The 16732-nt window shown below is 66.8% G+C and overlaps 1 protein-coding gene across 3 annotated transcripts; it reads left to right on the top strand.

The window, feature by feature from the left end:
- The first annotated feature begins 2487 nt into the window (after positions 1–2487).
- SEPTIN4 (septin 4) lies at positions 2488–16732 on the top strand. 3 transcript variants are annotated; one of them, XR_013184879.1, is made up of 13 exons: positions 2688–5591; positions 7257–7556; positions 7783–7876; positions 7987–8073; positions 8844–8967; positions 9267–9401; positions 9479–9596; positions 9898–9999; positions 10373–10469; positions 10547–10709; positions 13785–13884; positions 14140–15699; positions 15754–16732. XR_013184879.1 is itself a non-coding variant. In XM_077188774.1 (12 exons), exons 1-12 carry the CDS (start codon positions 2622–2624, stop codon positions 14197–14199), a joined length of 1383 nt encoding a protein of 460 aa, XP_077044889.1. In that variant the 5' UTR covers positions 2488–2621; the 3' UTR covers positions 14200–16732. The 3 variants fall into 3 exon arrangements, 2 of the variants coding, with proteins under 2 accessions (XP_077044889.1, XP_077044888.1); XM_077188774.1 differs by lacking the exon at positions 2688–5591 and adding an exon at positions 2488–2624 and having other exon boundaries at positions 14140–16732; XM_077188773.1 differs by having other exon boundaries at positions 14140–16732.

Genomic DNA, 16732 nt, shown 5'->3' with positions numbered 1-16732 from the left:
GGCAGCGCAAGCCCCGGACGCTGTCTCAGTGCCGGTGATGCCGCTGCAGGCAGGGGGAGCCGGTGCCGGTGATGCCAGGGCAGGAGGAGCCGGTGCCGGTGATGCCAGGGCAGGGGGAGCCGGCAGGGGCAGCCCCGGGGCAGGCAACGAGGAGGTTAAGCTCCCCACGCCCGCCGGATGCAGCATCCTGGGCTGGGCTCTTTCCATCTTGTTTTGGTTTGGAGGAATAAAAGCTTTGGCAGCAGCAAAGCCGCTTCCCAAAATAACTCAGCCTCCCATGGTAATTATAGAGCTCCGGGCCCCGGTAGCGAGCGGAGACTTCCCAGCCGGGCCGGGACCGAGGATCGCTGCTGCTGCCAGCCCGAGGGACCCCGGGGTGCCTCGGGGACCTTGGGGACCTTTCCAGCTGTGCCACCCTCCCTGGGCGTCACCATCGCTCCCCTTGGCGTCATCTCCCAGACAGGAACGTGCAGCCCCTGTGTCCCTCCCGCTCCGCAGCTGATCCCTTCAGCTTTTAATGCTCCGTGTAAAGCCCAGGTTGCAGCTCCCCGGCCTCGATGGGCACTGGGCTACCGGAGCGAGGCGGTGACAAGAGAGTGGCTGCCCCGGGCTGTGCCCCCTGGCCAGGTCAGGAACACCGAGCTCATCCTGGCAGTGCGGCCTGAGAACGCCCGGCTCACCCCGGCAGTGCCCTCCAGCCCCCGCGGGGCTCAGCGCTGCTCCTTGAAGGGCAGGGAGAGCCCGGGCTGAGCTCCTGAAGCCCCCGAGCCCCTAATCCCCGGTAATCCTGGAGGAAAGCGCTGGCTGTGGGGATTAGGGATGTAAACAGCCATCCTCACCTGCCTGCCCCTGCCTGCCCCTACCTGCCCCCTGCCCGCAACCCCAGCCGGCCAAGATGAGGTGCCAGGAGAGTGGGATCCCTGCCTGGACCCCCCAAATACAGGGTCAAGGTGGCCACCGGTGCTCTCTGAGGCTGCATTGAGCCTGTGATAGTTATTTATGGGAATAAAGGGAATGTAGAGCCATCTGGATGCAGCCTGGATCTATAACATACGAGGGAAAGAGATTCCAGGCAGTGACAAGGTTGGGGACAAGGTGAAATAGTCCCTGTGGAGTTACACGGCTTTGGTCAGAGTCTGACTGGGGCTGGATCTGTTTTCTCCTCCTGGGGAATCAACCCTGGCTTTTTTCATGGGCAGGGAAACTGAGGCAAGTGAGGAGAAGCCCATGAGAGGGATGTGCTGGGAATACATGTGACCTCCCCAGCTCCCTGGCTTGGAGTAGGTTTGAAGTGGGACAAGGACAGTCCTGAGGAGCAGCAGGGCCGGGAGACAGAAATATGGGGAGGACTGAGCTGTGCCAGCTGCTCGCCACGGGGAGCAGCCACCGCGGCCAAGGCTCCCCCGGCCCCTTTCACGGCCGGAACACGAGCGCCCTGGGCATCCCCGCCCGCGGTGCCAGCATCCTCCCTGCCCTCAGGGACACGGGGACACAGCCACGTGCCACTGCCACTCACATGGGCTCGGGGGCATCCTGGGAAGGCGCTGCCGCCCCTGAGGTGGGATGGGGGTGGGGATGGGGAGAGGGGCACAGCCGGGTGTCCGGGTCCCTTTGCCAGCCCACCAGGCCAGGGGCAGGATGGCTCAGCAGCAGCCCTGGGAAGGGCTTTGGGAGGGGGAGGCTTGCTGGGATTTTGCAGAGAGAGCACTGGGAGACTGGGATTTGGTGACCTGTGCCCAGTGCAGTCGCCAGTCCCTGGTAGCCAGCAGGTGCTGTGGGATGTGTGGGCTGGAGTGTTTTCCCAGTACCCAACACCCCCTAACTGGTGCCCAATGCTCCCACGAGCCAGTGGCTGGTGTGGAGCTCAGTGCCTCCTACACAGTACCTGGTACCTGCAGGGCAATGCCTGGTGCTGGTGACACTGCCAGGAGGTCACTCACTGTCATGGGGGCCATTCCCTCTCACTGCACCACTAACTGGGGCTGGGGCCTTGTACCCACTGCCTGCACCGGGCCCTGCCAATGCCCAGCACCCTGCACCTGGTGCTGTGCCCTGTCCCTGGTACTGGTGCCCTGTCCCTGCTGCAGTGTCTTGTTCCTGGTGCTGGAGCCCTGTGCTCGGTGCTGCTGCCCTGTGCCACCACCCCGTGCCCTGTGCAGCTCCCGGTGCCCAGTGAACGCTGCCAGAGCTCGTTCCCGGTGCCCGGCCCCGGTGCCAAAGTGAGTGCCCGGCGCCAGTGCCAGGTATTGATGCCAGAGTCGAATGCCAAGGCTGGATGCTGATGCCCAGTGCCCGGTGCTGGTACCCAGTGCGTGGTGCCAGTGCCCAGTGTGCGGTGCCCGGTGCACATCGCTCGGTCCCGGTGCCGGCGCCGAGCGCTGGTGCCGCTGCCTGTACCCGTGTGCAGTGCGCGGTGCCGGGCGCTGTTGCTGTTGCCGGTGCCGCTGCCGGTGCCCGGTGCCGCTGCCGGTGATGCCGAGCGGCCGCCCCGCCCGCCCCCCCGCCCGCCCCGCCCCGGGGCCGCCCCCGCCCCCGCCGCTGCTATTTCTGCTAATCCGCGGCGGGGCCCGGCCGTGCCCATCGGCAGCCGCCGCTCCCGGACGGCGCCCGGCGCCGCAGCCATGGTAAGGCCGGGGCGGACGTGGGACCGGCCCGGCCCGGGCTGCTCCGCACCGCCCCGCACCGTGGCACGGGCCCGCTCCCGCAGCCCGGGCCCGCTCCCGCAGCCCGCTGCCCTCCGTGAAGGTGACGGTGCGCGGGGGCGGAGCGGACCGGGGCCGCCGGTGCCGCAGCGGAGCGCGGGGGGGACACGGGCGGCGGGGCAGCACCTGCCCGGCCCCGGAGGGCGCAGCCCCGGGGGAGGCGAGGGGACCATGGGCCCTCACCGGGGCATCCGGGAGGGCAGCGCTCGGGAGCGTCACCTGCGTGTCCCCCGTCCCGCGCTCCTCCCACGGGTGTCCGTGCGTGGGCAGCGGGAGCCGCTCTGGTGCGGCTCCGTGCCGAGCATCGGTTCCCAGCTCTTGGCAGGTCCCCAGGCTGGGGCGCTGGTGGCACTGCCAGCCCGGCCGGGCCCTCGGCCGGGACCGTCACACGCACGGAGCCGGCTCTGTACTCACCGGCAGGGTCCGGAGCCGCCGCTGGCATTCCCAGCCCGCGGGAGCTTGTTCTGCATCTCCCGCTCTGCCTCACTCCTCCGCGGTCATGGCAGGTCCCCAGGAGCCGCCCGGCCGGGCCACGTCTCCGCGGGGACCTCGGGCCGTGTCCAGGGTGGGGGTGAGGACCGAGGGCTGCGGCCGTGGCTCGCGTGGCACCGGCTCGTGGCCGCCGGGACAAGTGGCCCTGGTGGGGAGCGCCGCGGCCGCGCTGCCCCGGCAGCGCCGTGGGAACCAGCCCGGCACATTCCTCCGGAGCTGGATGCAGCGAAAGCAGAGAGGAGGGCGGCTGGCGGAGCGTGTCGCAACGGAGCGCCTTCCCGACAGGCTCCAGACTGTGGCTGTGGGATGCACACATCAGCCTCGGAAACATCGGGGGGGGACAGAGTCACAGCTGGGGACCGGGGCCAGCTGGGCTCCCTCGCCCGTGCACGTGGGGTGAGCTGGGGCTGGAGGTGCTCCAGAAGGACCCACAGAGGCAGAGCCGGTGCCCTGCCACCAGTGCCACATCCCTCTGTCCCCAAAGCAGTTCCCAGCTGGCCCGGAGGAGCAGCATGAGCACTGGTGTCCCCCCCCGCCCCGCTCTCTACTCCTGGCTCTGAGCGGGTCAGATCCCTGAGTGCCCAGCCCCACGTGCTGAGATGTCACCGCGTTTCCAGCCTGGACAGGCCTCACTGTCATGTCCTGGCTCACAGGGAGCCATGGTCCCATCCTGGGGTCCCCACTCAGGTGCTCACAGGCCCTTCAAACTGTAGGATTCCTGCGGGAGAGGGACTGGAGCTGCTGCACCAAGGGCTGTGGCTCTCATCCCCTGTGCTCACCCACCTGGTGCTGACCTCCTGCCCAGAGCAGGGACCCACACCACAGCCTGCCCCCCATCCTCGGGGTGCCTGGCACCCTGCTCCTCTTGGAGCTGCCGGGAGACTCAGTTTCCCATCTGGAATGCTGCTGAGGGGTGGGATGGCAGAGCTGGGGGTACCCTGGCTCTGCAGGGGGAGCATCCCGTGCACCCAGAGGCGCGGCCAGGCACAGCCCCGGTCCTGTCTCCCTGGCAGCGCTGGCCTTTCGCTGGGGGCTTCTGCGCGGTGTTCGTGCCTTTGGGACAGCGTTTGTGCCTGGGATACTCAGCCGCAGTGACACAGTGGCCGTGCCGCGGGTGGCATTCTGGGTGTCACCTTTAGAGGGCTTGGGGACGCCTCTGTCATCCTGGCGGTAGGGACAGCATCTCGCCGGGATGTTCCCTTCCTTTGCCCCGGAAAACACCTCCCGTGGGAATGTGGTACCCATGGAACGATGATCAGGGGCAGCCGGTGGCTTTCCTAGGTCAGGCTTTGCCCGCTGCCCCCGTGTCCCCCCGCGCCGCATCCCTCGGGCTGTCACCGCGCGGGGACGGTGCGATGCAGAGTGACAGGCGGGGACGGGGCTGCTCCTGCGGCTGCGGGGCCGCTGACAGCCCGGGTGTGAGGCCGGCTTGCACTCAGCCGCGTGTGTAATCTGCTTACGGGGGCACCGGCACAGCCCCGGGCTGCCGTAAATCCCTGCTCCTGCCGGGAGCGCGGGCTGGGACGCTGGGAAAGTGGCCGAGCGACCCTGGATCGCGCCTGAGCTGCTCTGATGCATCTCGACACGCATCAAGGTGAATCACCATCCCTGGTGACCCCGAAGTGACAGCTGGGGAGCCCTGGCTGCCACCCACGGCTCCTCCTGGGGCACTGTTAACCCTTTGCCTCCCAGGGATGAGCCGGGGAAGCCGAGGCAGGAATGCTGGAACTTCTGCCTGAGATCCCTGTGGTGGGCAGCGTCCCTGCTTCTCCCAGGCCGGGGCTGGGTCCTTCCCAGCCAGGCCCAGCTCAAGCAAGAGCTCAAAGCCATGTGGGGAAGCTTTAAGTGTCAGGTGCAAGAGTGTGGGAAAACTGGGTTTCTGTCCTCAAAGAGGCTGTGGAGCCCTGCTGGGGAACGCTTCAGGGGGCAGTGGGAGTGGACGTGGTGTGCACTTGGATGGAGAGGATTTTTATCCCGGGATGAAGGGAGTTTTGTCCCAGGAGAGAGCGGATTTTTGTCTTGGGACAGAGGTGTTTCCAAGGACTGAGTGTCCTCCTGGGCTGTGGGCAATCTGTGCGTTCAGCCCAGGGGTGCTGGCGGTGCTGGCGGTGCTCCTGCAGCCCCCCCAGGACCTCCCTTGGCCAATGACGGCTGGTCCTTGAAACCTCCCCAGCCGGGCAGGAGCTGGGTTTGGCTTTGCGCGGGTCCCTCTCCCCTGCCGTGCCCCTCGCAGGGGCCGTGCCTGGCTCCTGGGTGCGGAGCCTGCCCAGGGTGGAGTTATGCTAATGCTGCTCCCCAGCCCTCGGCGCAGCCGGTGCCACTCGGCATCTTCTGCTGGCCAAGGGCGACGCCGGCTGAGCCATGGCCACCTGCCCCGAGCTGCAGCCTGGGCAAGAGGTACGGGGGCAGCGCCCGTCCCCGGCGGGCCGAGAGAGGGGGCACAGGGGGTGGGGGCACGGACTACCCCGGCTCTGCGGGAAGGTGCCACAGCTGATCCTCCGTCCCCGGGACAGCCCTGCCGGGGGCCGCACTTGCTGCAGGACCTCCAAGGATGGGGCGCGAACCTCGGTGCCGCGGCACTGCCGAAGTCATCGGCTTCGCCGGGGGTGGGATTCGAGGGCGAGCCCCAAAGGGCTGGAGCCCCGAGGGATGGAGCGGCAGCAGGGCTGGAAGCGCTCGCCGCTGGTGGCGGCATCACCTCCCATCCCCGAGCGTCCCCGGCTGGGCCGCGCTGGGGGCTGGCACTGAGGCCCCCCAGGCCAAGGGCGGGGAGGAAGAGGATGCTGCGGTCACACAGACCCGCCGAGCCCTCGGGACCCGCTGGGGCAGAGGGGAGCACGGGGGTCCCGCAGCCCCCGCCATGGGGCCACCTGCTGTCCCCCAGCCTGGCCCCGTGCTCCCCGTGCTGTGGCCGCGGGGGCAGCGGGAGCGGGGCCAGGCGTGCGAGCGCTCGGCCCGGGCAGCGCCGTGACCTTGTTTCCAGCCCGCTGATTCCCGCATCTCGCCTTGCCGCCGGCACTGCCAGCGAGCGGGGACAAGGCGCAGGGCAGGACACGTGTCCCCATGGAGGGACCTCGCCTCGAGGCCCCGCTCTGGGGGGACACTCCCCAGCTGGGAGCCCACAGGGTCACGGGCTCCCCCGGCCCCTGCGTGCCTCTCGTTTGGGGCTGGGGTCGCCTGGCAGTTGCCTTGGGACCTTGGGGACATTGGTGCCTGCTGGCAGCGGGGCTTGGTCCCACGGGAGCCGCTGCCGGACGTGCCCTTGGGAACGCGTCTCCTCCCGCCAGCCTTGTAAACAGGATGTGGAGCCATCCCGATCCCGGCGTTCCCGTCCCTCATCCCAGCCCCGCCAGCCCACGGGCAGCAGCTCGGGGGCAGCTGTGCCTGTCCCCCCCCGCCCGCTGCCCGCGCTCCGCTCCACGGGAACAGCCAGGGCAAGGAGGTGTCGGGGTCCTGGTCATGTCTCCGTGTCCCCTGCCCTGCCTTTCTCCCGGGACTGTGGGGACGGGGGCTCCTGTGCTGACACCCCGTGAACGGGCAGCGGGCGGGGGCCGTGGGCACCAGGGGACCCCTGCCCACTCTCTGCCTCCCCCCGGCTGCAGCCCCGCTCAGGCCACCCCCCAATCGCTCTTCATCTCTTCTTGGTGTCTCTGCCTCCTCCCGGCCCCCTCCCTGTCGTCCTGGCAGGCCTTGGGGCGCGGGGGGGTCCTGGCTGCCCCAGAAGACCCCGAGGAGCGGCGGGGTGCCCAGGGGCAAGGTGCCCACCCCTGTCCCCCGGAGTGCCAGGAGCTGGCTGCCGTCCCCACGCCGCAAGTCGTAAGCGCCCGAGGTGCACGGGACCACGGCTGTCCCCACTGCCATCCCCATGGCTGTACCCGTGGCTGTCCCCAGGGTGGTGGCCGGTCCCCTGGGGTGGCCGTGTCCCGTCTCTCCTCCCAACCCTGCCACCTTTAGGCTGCATGTGTCTGGCTGCTGCGGTTTGGGGGCATGTGAGGCTGAGCTGGGTGGCGCCACGTCGGGCTGGCACTGCCACCGCCACTCACCTCCTCCCTTGGTCCCCAGATAAAACGTTTTCTGAAGGAGGACTCGGACGAGGCTGAGCTGACCCAGTTCCTGCGGGATTGCCCAGCAGCTGACAGCTCCAGGAAGGTGGAGGCCCCGGAGAGCCGGCGGGAGCCCGGCCACCCCCTGGGCAGCGGGGCCAGGGTCCCCCCAGACGAAGGCAGTGACGAGAGGGACGCCAGGATTTTCTCCCGCTCCCGGCCCGCGGATTTCCAGCAGCACATCGCCGCCCCCCCGCCCCCCAGCCCCAACCGCCCGCGCAGCCCCTGGGGACAGCTGGACCCCTACGACTCCTCCGAGGTGCAGGATGTGTCCCTGGGGAGGGAGGGACACACACCTGGGGCAAGGAGCTGCGGAACGGAGGATGTCCCCATCTTGTGAACACAAAGGCTTTGGGCAGGCATGGCCTCATCCCCTGGAACTCCAACCCAGGAATCCCTTTGTGGGCCCAGGGGAAGGGGGGGCTTCCCAGGGTAGGAGGTGTGCTGGTGGTGTCCCTGTCCCACGTCCCCTCTGCCCTCTGCAGGATGACAAGGAGTACGTGGGCTTTGCCACGCTGCCCAACCAGGTGCATCGCAAGTCGGTGAAGAAGGGCTTTGACTTCACCCTCATGGTGGCAGGTACGGGGGTCCAGCCAGCCTGGGGTGCTCACCCCACTCTGCATCCCAAACACCCTGCACTGGGGAGGGGGGATCCTGGCTGCCCCCTCATCTTTGTCCTTCTTTCTCAGGGGAATCCGGGCTGGGCAAGTCCACCCTGGTCAACAGCCTCTTCCTGACGGACATGTACAGGGACCGCAAGCTGCTCAATGCCGAAGGTCAGGGGACAGTCACGGCCCACAGGGGTGCCCTGGGTGACCTGGGCAGTGGCAGAGCCCAGGGATGCTCCTGCAGGCTGCAGCCCCTCTCCCTGCCCCTGAAATGACATGTGCTGTGTTGCCAGCTGCCCACTGGCACTGGGGACCGCTCTGAGGCAGTGAGAAACCCCCTGCACAGGATGGGGACCCCCCACGGGGACTTTATTTCCACGGGGAAAACAAGCCCTGGCTTGTTGGGGATTGGCTGGAGCTGCAGCATTTCTGGGAGGCTGGGGACAGTCAGGGCCTGGAGCACAGTGCCAGTTCAGCTGCAGCCAGTTTTTGAATTAAAATGGCCCAAAGTTGCCCAAATCCCCAGGAGGGGTTTGTTTGATTTGTTTCCGTTGCTTGGAGTGAAAGCCGAAACACACAATGCAGCAGGAGCATCCTTGGGGATGCAGGGACATGGAGGGTCCTGGGGTGAAGGGGCACATGCACTCTGGAGCTGTGGGGTCACCTGAAATGCTCCTGAGCAAGGCCCAGCCCCAGCAGAGCCCTGTGCTGCCTGAGCTGGGCTCCTGGGGTGGCAGTGGCACAGCCGCCAAGGGATGGCTGCCCACCATCCATGGGGATGTGGGGACCACAGCATGGAGCATCCTCTCCTTGATGGAGCATGGCGTGTGTCAGAGCTGATCCAGCCAGGTCACCCAGCCCCCAGGGTGGGGGATGGCGCTGGGGGGTTGCAGCATGTCCCCATGGTGTCCCCCCTGGTGGTGTGTCCCTCCCCACAGAGCGCATCACGCAGACAGTGGAGATCACCAAGCACGTGGTGGACATCGAGGAGAAGGGGGTCAAGCTGCGCCTGACCATCGTGGACACGCCGGGCTTCGGGGACGCCGTCAACAACACCGAGTGGTGAGTGCCACGGGTGGGGACTGTCCCCAGGGTGGGTGGGATAGTGAGTGCCATGGGGTGGGGACTGTCGCCAGGGTGGGTGGGATAGTGAGTGCCATGGGGTGGGGACTGTCCCCAGGGTGGGTGGGACAGTGAGTGCCATGGGGTGGGGGTCTCCCCAGCGCGGACACCCTGTGGTGGGTGGGATGCCCATGGTTCACTGGGCTTAGGTGCTGAGCCATGGAGGTATTGAGCTGGGGGTCCACAGAGAGCAGGGGGGGTCTCACAGAGTACTTGGTGTCACCTCGCTGTCCCTGCAGCTGGAAGCCAGTGGCTGACTACATCGACCAGCAGTTCGAGCAGTATTTCCGTGACGAAAGTGGCCTCAACCGGAAAAACATCCAGGACAACCGAGTGCACTGCTGCATCTACTTCATCTCGCCCTTCGGCCATGGGTAGGGGCAGCCCCACCACACTGCCGGGGGGTGGGGAGGGGCTCGCTGGGACGGGGCTCACCAGGCTCCCCCCGCAGGCTCCGGCCCCTGGACGTGGAGTTCATGAGAGCTCTGCACCAGCGTGTGAATATCGTGCCCGTGCTGGCCAAGGCTGACACGCTGACCCCTGCCGAGGTGGAGCGCATGAAGAACAAGGTGAGGGGAGCTGTCCCAGCAGGTCCCCGGGCATGGGGGTGCCCTGGGGTCTCCATCCATCTCCTGCCTGGAATTTGCCCTAGAGCATTTTCCAGGCTTGCAGCACTGTAGAGGACCATGTTGTCCCCATGGCCACCAAGGACACATCTGCCCAGGGCTCAGCTGGGGGTTGGAAGAACTGGGGGTGTCCATGACATCTGGTCTGGTGGGACCAGGCTTTGGGGGACGTTGGCCCTGTGTGGTGCCTCCCACGCCCTTCCCGAGGCCGGAGCCCTGCCCTCAGGGAGCTGCTTGCCTCCAGATTCGGGAGGAGATCGACCACTATGGCATCCGCATCTACCAATTCCCTGAGTGCGACTCGGACGAGGATGAGGAGTTCAAGCTGCAGGACCAGGCACTGAAGGTGGGTCTGGGTCCTACAGCTCCATCACTGGAGGGGCAGAGCCCTGTGGCCAGGAGACACGTCACCCTGGGGTACCTGCAGGACTCTTTGGGGCCACGTAAGCTCTCCAGCATGGAGGGGCTGGCACATATCTCAGTACCCAGACATGTCACCAGGATCCCATGGGAGACACCTGCAGCTTGGTGGGATGGGGCTTGGGTGGGGAAACACATGCCATGACCTCTGCTGTCTCACTGGGGCTCTCCACAGCCGGGCCTTTGCAATATCCTGGCAAAGGGGTGCTGGACACAGCCGAGGAGGGCACGTGGAGGGATGCGGGTCCTGGCAGGTGGGGGTCATGGCAGGGCCCTGCTGATCCCCCCCGCCCTTGCAGGAGAGCATCCCCTTCGCCGTCATCGGCAGCAACACGGTGGTGGAGGCCAAGGGCCGGCGCGTCCGCGGGCGCCTCTACCCCTGGGGCATCGTGGAAGGTAACGCGGGGCTGCCCCTGTGGGGACAGGGACACAGCTGGGACAGGCTGTGGCCCCTGACCCCACGTCCCCCGCAGTGGAGAACCCGTCCCACTGCGACTTCGTGAAGCTGCGCACGATGCTGGTGAGGACGCACATGCAGGACCTGAAGGACGTGACACGGGAGACGCACTACGAGAACTACCGCACACAGTGCATCCAGAGCATGACCCGCATGGTGGTCAAGGAGCGCAACCGCAAGTACGGGCCGGGCTGGGGCTGGGCTGGGGCGGGCTGGGGCCGGGCTGGGCCGGGCTGGACCGGGCTGGGCTGGGGCCGGGCTGGGGCCGGGCTGGGGCCGGGCTGGGGCTGGGCTGGGCTGGGCTGGGGCTGGGCTGGGCTGGGCTGGGCTGGGCCGGGCCGGGGCGGGGGCCTCCTTTCTTTGGGGTGACCCCACCCACTGCGAGTGGCGGTGTCGACAGGTCAGGGCAGTGCGTGGGGCCGTGCCGGGCAGCCCCGGTGCAGTGCTGTGCTGTGCTGGGCAGCCCCAGTGCTGTGCTGTTCTGTGCCGGGCAGCCCCGGTGCAGTGCTGCGCTGTGCTGGGCAGGCCCGGTGCAGTGCTGTGCTGTGCCGGGCAGCCCCGGTGCTGTGCTGTGCTGTGCCGGGCAGCCCCAGTGCTGTGCTGTGCTGTGCCGGGCAGCCCCGGTGCAGTGCTGCGCTGTGCCGGGCAGCCCCAGTGCAGTCCTGTGCTGTGCTGGGCAGCCCTGGTGTGGTGAAGGGCCCCCCTGTGCCCTTGGGCTGGGAGTGCCTGGGGATGCTCCGGCACTGAGGGGCCCTGCAGACCCCGAGGCAGGGTCTGTCTTAGCTGGGATATTCCAGCAGTGAGGCACACCCGGGGTGGCTGTGGGGATGCTCTGGTAGCAAGGGGGACCCTGCATCTCCCCAGAGCTGGGGCTGGTTAGAGGGGCATGTTCCAGCTGTGAGGGGGACACCATGTGCCCCCAGGGCTGGGGCTGGGGTCAGGGGTGTGCTCCGGCAGCAAGGGGGACCGTGTGTCCCCTCTGGGCTGCGTGTGTCTCCCCCATCCTGCTGGGGCAGGGATGGCCCGTCCAGCACCGAGGGGGATCCTGCATCCCCCTGGGGCTCACTGTGGGGGGATGTCTGGCTCCAACAGGGAGGGGGCCCCTGCATCCTTGCAGGCTCCAGCACCAGAGCAGGAGTCCAACACAAGCCAGTGCTGGGGCTCTGCTCGCTGATCAGCAGAATTCACAGCACCCACATCCGACTTTAGCCAGCCCGAGGTGCTGAGGGAGCCCCCACCAGCAGGGTCCCCAGTGGGACCCTCCAGCCAGGGGTCAGAGCAGTGTGGGAGCGAGTGGAGGCTCTGTGGGTCCCGGGGGACTCGAGCCGTGCTGTGAGGGCTGGCAGTGGCTGTGGGCACCTCTCTCAGCACCTCTAAGTGTCTCTCCCTGTGTGCCCCGGGGCAGGAGCCATCCCTCCGTGCTGAGGCTGTGCTGTGGGGACTGCTCCGCCGACTGAGCCGGAACTGGCCTGGCCGCCCCGGGCCTCACCCTGCTCGCCCTGCCACCCGCTGGCCCCTCTATAAAAGTGCTTGTTGGTACCCAACGCTGTCTTGGTCCTTCTGTGCCTGAGCAAGGCCCAGGCAGCTGCCCTCGGGGCGAGCCGGCCCTGTGGCCACCCTCTATGGCCCTGTGGCCACCCACTGGTGTCCCACACAAGCTGCCCTTGGGGTACCAAAGGACGCTGTGTGCTGGTGGTGTCACCTCGGCTCACCCAGGTTTGGGGATGTGTCACTGTTAGGTGGCACTGAGCCCCCAAGGCTGCCCAAGGGACGGGTGTCCCCGTCGTGCTGTCCTCCCAGGGACGCCATTTTGGGGTGCTGAGAGCCTTTGCTGCTCACCCCATTGCTGGGGCCCGGCTCCAGCTTTGTGTCGCTGCCAGGGCTGGCAGGAGCTCCAGGTGCTCCCCACGTCCCCAGGGCCAAAGCCGAGACAGTGGCAGCGCCTTCCAAAGCGGCTCCCGAGGCGGCCAAAGCCCGGCCCTGGCGCTGGCCCAGCCCCCGGCACAGCGGGACCCCGCGGGCAGGGATGGTCCGTCCTGCCGGGACAGGGATGGTCCGTCCTGCTCCAGACAGGGATGGTCCGTCCTGCCGGGACAGGGATGGCCCGTCCTGCCGGGACAGGGATGGCCTGTCCTGCTCCAGACAGGGATGGCCCGTCCTGCTGGGACAGGGATGGCCAGTCCTGCCGGCTCAGGGATGGCCCGTCCTGCTCCAGACAGGGATGGCCCGTCCTGCCGGGACAGGGATGGCCCGTCCTGCTCCAGACAGGGATGGTCCGTCCTGCCGGGACAGGGATGGCCTGTCCTGCTCCAGACAGGGATGGCCCGTCCTGCTGGGACAGGGATGGTCCGTCCTGCCGGGACAAGGATGGCCTGTCCTGCTCCAGACAGGGATGGCCCGTCCTGCCGGCTCAGGGATGGCCCGTCCTGCCGGGACAGGGATGGTCCGTCCTGCCGGGACAGGGATGGCCCGTCCTGCTCCAGACAGGGATGGCCCGTCCTGATCCAGACAGGGATGGCCCGTCCTGCTGGGACAGGGATGGCCCGTCCTGCCGGCTCAGGGATGGCCCGTCCCAGCCGTGTCCCAGCCGTGTCCCAGCCGTGTCCATCACCCCTTTGCCCCAGGGGCCGCGCTGGCCGTGGCTGTGGCGATGGCACGTGGCAGCACGCGTGACCCTGCCAGCCGCTGTTGGTGTCCCGGTTGTCGCCGCTGGGGTGGCATCCCCAGGCTCGGGTGGGAGGGCTGGTCCCTCCCGGGGCCATGGGAGAAGCCAGGCTGGGCTGGCCCGGCTCCCGCGCGGCCTCAGGGGGATGCTCGCGGCTCTCTCCGGCAGGAATGGGCTCGAATGGGGGCAGAGGCTCGGGAAAAGGGTGTGGGGCATCCCCGGGACTGGCAGGGCAATGGAGTGTCTGGAGAGCCCATCCTGAGGCCAGGGCACAGAGGGGGGATGCGGAGGTTTTGATGTTTTAAAGCGGCAGGGAAAATACTGCCCCAGGAGAGCCTGACCCCAGTGGGATTCTCCCCAAAATGGGAGGGTGTGGAGGAAGTCCCTGGGTCCCCCTTGGTTGGTGCATGGCAGGTTGGGGGTGCTGAGGTTTGGGGGCTGCCTGGACCTCCCTCCACCACTCTGAGGGTGGCCATGGGGCCCAGGGGCTGTGCAGGGGCTGCTGGGGCCCTGCAGGGGTTGGGGCATCTCCGGGGGACTGTCCCTGGGGAGCTGGGGCAGCACCCCCACCTCCTCTCTCTGCCCACAGCAAGCTGACCCGGGAGAGCGGGACAGACTTCCCCATCCCCGTGATCCCCCCGGTGCCGGATGTGGAGACCGAGAAGCTCATCCGGGAGAAGGACGAGGAGGTGAGCGTGGGGCTGAGCGCCCACAGCCCCGTCCCCACTGCCTCCTGCCCGGCCATGGCACAGCCATCAGGAGCCACGCTTCCTGCAGCGTCCCCAGCGAGCAGGGTCTGGAGGTGCACCCAAGGGTTCCCCCCACCCCCTCCCTAGCTGGGCGATCCCAGTTTGTCTGGGATGCTCAGCCCGAGCCCCATTTGCACGGGAGCAGCGTGCCTGGGGCTGGGCACCATCCACGATCCCGGCTCTGCTCCCTTCCAGCTGCGGCGGATGCAGGAGATGCTCCAGAAGATCCAGAAGCAGATGAAGGACTCGCACTAGCTCGTCCCTCCTCCTCCTCCTCCTCCTCGTCCTCCTCCTGGCCCCATCAGAAATGTTTACATCACGCTCCTCCCGCCCGGCCCCGCTGCCAGACTCGGTACCAACACCCACCCACCACCTTAAGCTGCGGCATCGCCTTATCCAACCCCCAGCGCCCGCGGGGACACCCGGGGACAGTGAGGGGATGCCGGGGACAGGGAGGGACAGGGCACCCAACCCGGCGTCCCCTGCCCTGCTCCCCCCTAATCACTGGGGACAGCTTGGTCCCCCAGGCTTTGGTTTCCCGTTTCTCCACAGCTCTGGGGAGGGCCCTGGCCAGCCTGGTCCCCACAGCGTGTCCCTTGTCCCCGTGTCACCCTGGGCTCCCTGCTTACAGCCTTTATGCTCAGCTTGGCCCTGGCTTAAGGGAAGAGGAAAGGGGGGGCACTGGTGCCAGCCCCTCCAAAGGCCCCAGCTGCTGAGGGGGACAGGGCTGTTCCCCTGGCCTTGGCTAGCGTGAAGGGACAGCAGCTCCTGGGGACCACAGGGGACAGAGGGGATAGAGGGACAGCCAAGGGACAGCCACCATCCTGCTCCATGCCAGCACCAGTGCAGGGGAACTGTGTCCAGCCCTGTGTCCTCACCCTGTCCCCACTGAGTGACAGCAGGGCTGTGGCACAAGGAGCACTGGGGAATCAATATCCCCAGGGAAAATCCCTTGGACCCCAAATCAGAGGCTGGGCACCCCCAGCCCACCGTGATGTTGGCCCTGTAAAGCAATAATGAGTGTCCTGTGCCCCTGGCACCTCTTACCCCATGGCAACAGCACTGGCCCTGGTTGGAATTTCAGCCCCTGCTGCCACTTGCTTGTCTGTGGTGTCCTGTGTGCCCAGGATGTCCCTGTCCCTGCTGCTTCTTGGCACAGCAGCCCTGTGTATTCTCTAAGGATATCCCCATCTGTGCTGCTTCCCAGCAAAGTGCTGCTGCGTGTCCCCATGTCCCCCCATGGTGTCCCCATGTCCCCCACCATGTCCCAGTTGGTGTTGCTACCCTACAGAGCACTGCAGCTTGTTCCCCCCTCCCCAGACTGTCCCCACCTGTGTTGCTTCCCCACAGAGCTATGTTGCATCTCTGTGTCCCCCTGGGATGTGTCCAGCCATGTCACCACCCGCAGGGCTCTGTGTAGTGTCCCTGTCTCTGTGTAGTGTCCCCAAGGATGTCCCCAGCTGTGTTGCTTCCTGCAAAGCCCCACTGTGTGTCCCCAGGGTGAGCCCTGGCCGCCCCTCCAGCATCCCCGGGGAGATGGATCCAAACCCCTCTGAGGTCTGGGAGAGCCTGCAGGGGATGGGGAGGATGCAGCAGGACTGGGACCAGTGGGATCAGTGGGATCAGTGGAGCAGTGGGATCAGTGGAGCAGTGGGATCAGTGGGAGCAGTGGAGCAGTGGGATCAGTGGGAGCAATGGGATCAGTGGGATCAGTGTAGCAGTGGGAGCAATGGGATCAGTGGAGCAGTGGGATCAGTGGGAGCTGTGAGAGCAGTGGGAGCAATGGCATCAGTGGGATCAGTGGAGCAGCAGGAGCAGTGGGATCAGTGGAGCAGTGGGAGCTGTGAGAGCAATGGGAGCAGTGGGAGCAATGGGATCAGTGGGATCAGTGGAGCAGTGGGATCAGTGGGATCAGTGGATCAGTGGGATCAGTGGCAGCAATGGATCAGTGGCAGCAGTGGCAGCAGTGGATCAGTGGGATCAGTGGGATCAGTGGAGCAGTGGGATCAGTGGCAGCAGTGGATCAGTGGCAGCAGGGGCAGCAGTGGATCAGTGGGATAAGTGGATCAGTGGCAGCAGTGGATCAGTGGGATAAGTGGATCAGTGGCAGCAGTGGATCAGTGGCAGCAGTGGCAGCAGTGGATCAGTGGCAGCAGTGGATCAGTGGCAGCAGTGGATCAGTGGGATCAGTGGCAGCAGTGGATCAGTGGCAGCAGTGGATCAGTGGCAGCAGTGGCAGCAGTGGATCAGTGGCAGCAATGGCAGCAGTGGATCAGTGGGATCAGTGGCAGCAGTGGATCAGTGGGATCAGTGGGATCAGTGGATCAGTGGGATCAGTGGCAGCAGTGGATCAGTGGCAGCAGTGGCAGCAGTGGATCAGTGGGATCAGCAGAGCTCGCTGCCCTGGGGATGTGTCCTGTCCCCATCAGGGCCCCCTTGCCGGGTCCCCGGGTGGGGCGTGGCTGGCGGGGGCTGTGCCCGGCCGGGGCTCAGGGGTTGGGGCTGCAGGGTGCCAGGGCAGCCCCGGCCTGTGCCCCCCGTGTCCCTGTGCCAGCGGGGGTCCCGTGGTCCCCGTGGGCAGGGCCCCCCCGGGCAGGGCCCTGCAGGGAATATTTAGTGCTTTCCTTTTTTTAATCTCGCTATTTTCTTACAGAAGCCCCTCCCCTGGCATGATGGTCCTAGAGGCGTTTATTAATGGATCAGAGAGTATAGGTTTATAAATTCTTATAGAGTAGTGGAAATATTTTTATCCCTCCACAACCGTTCTCAATAAATACGGCTGACCTGG

The sequence above is a fragment of the Agelaius phoeniceus genome, chromosome 20, assembly GCF_051311805.1.
Source record: "Agelaius phoeniceus isolate bAgePho1 chromosome 20, bAgePho1.hap1, whole genome shotgun sequence".
Lineage (NCBI taxonomy): Eukaryota > Metazoa > Chordata > Aves > Passeriformes > Icteridae > Agelaius > Agelaius phoeniceus.
The sequence above is the reverse complement of the archived record's forward strand: the minus strand, read 5'-3'. Positions and strand labels throughout refer to the sequence as shown.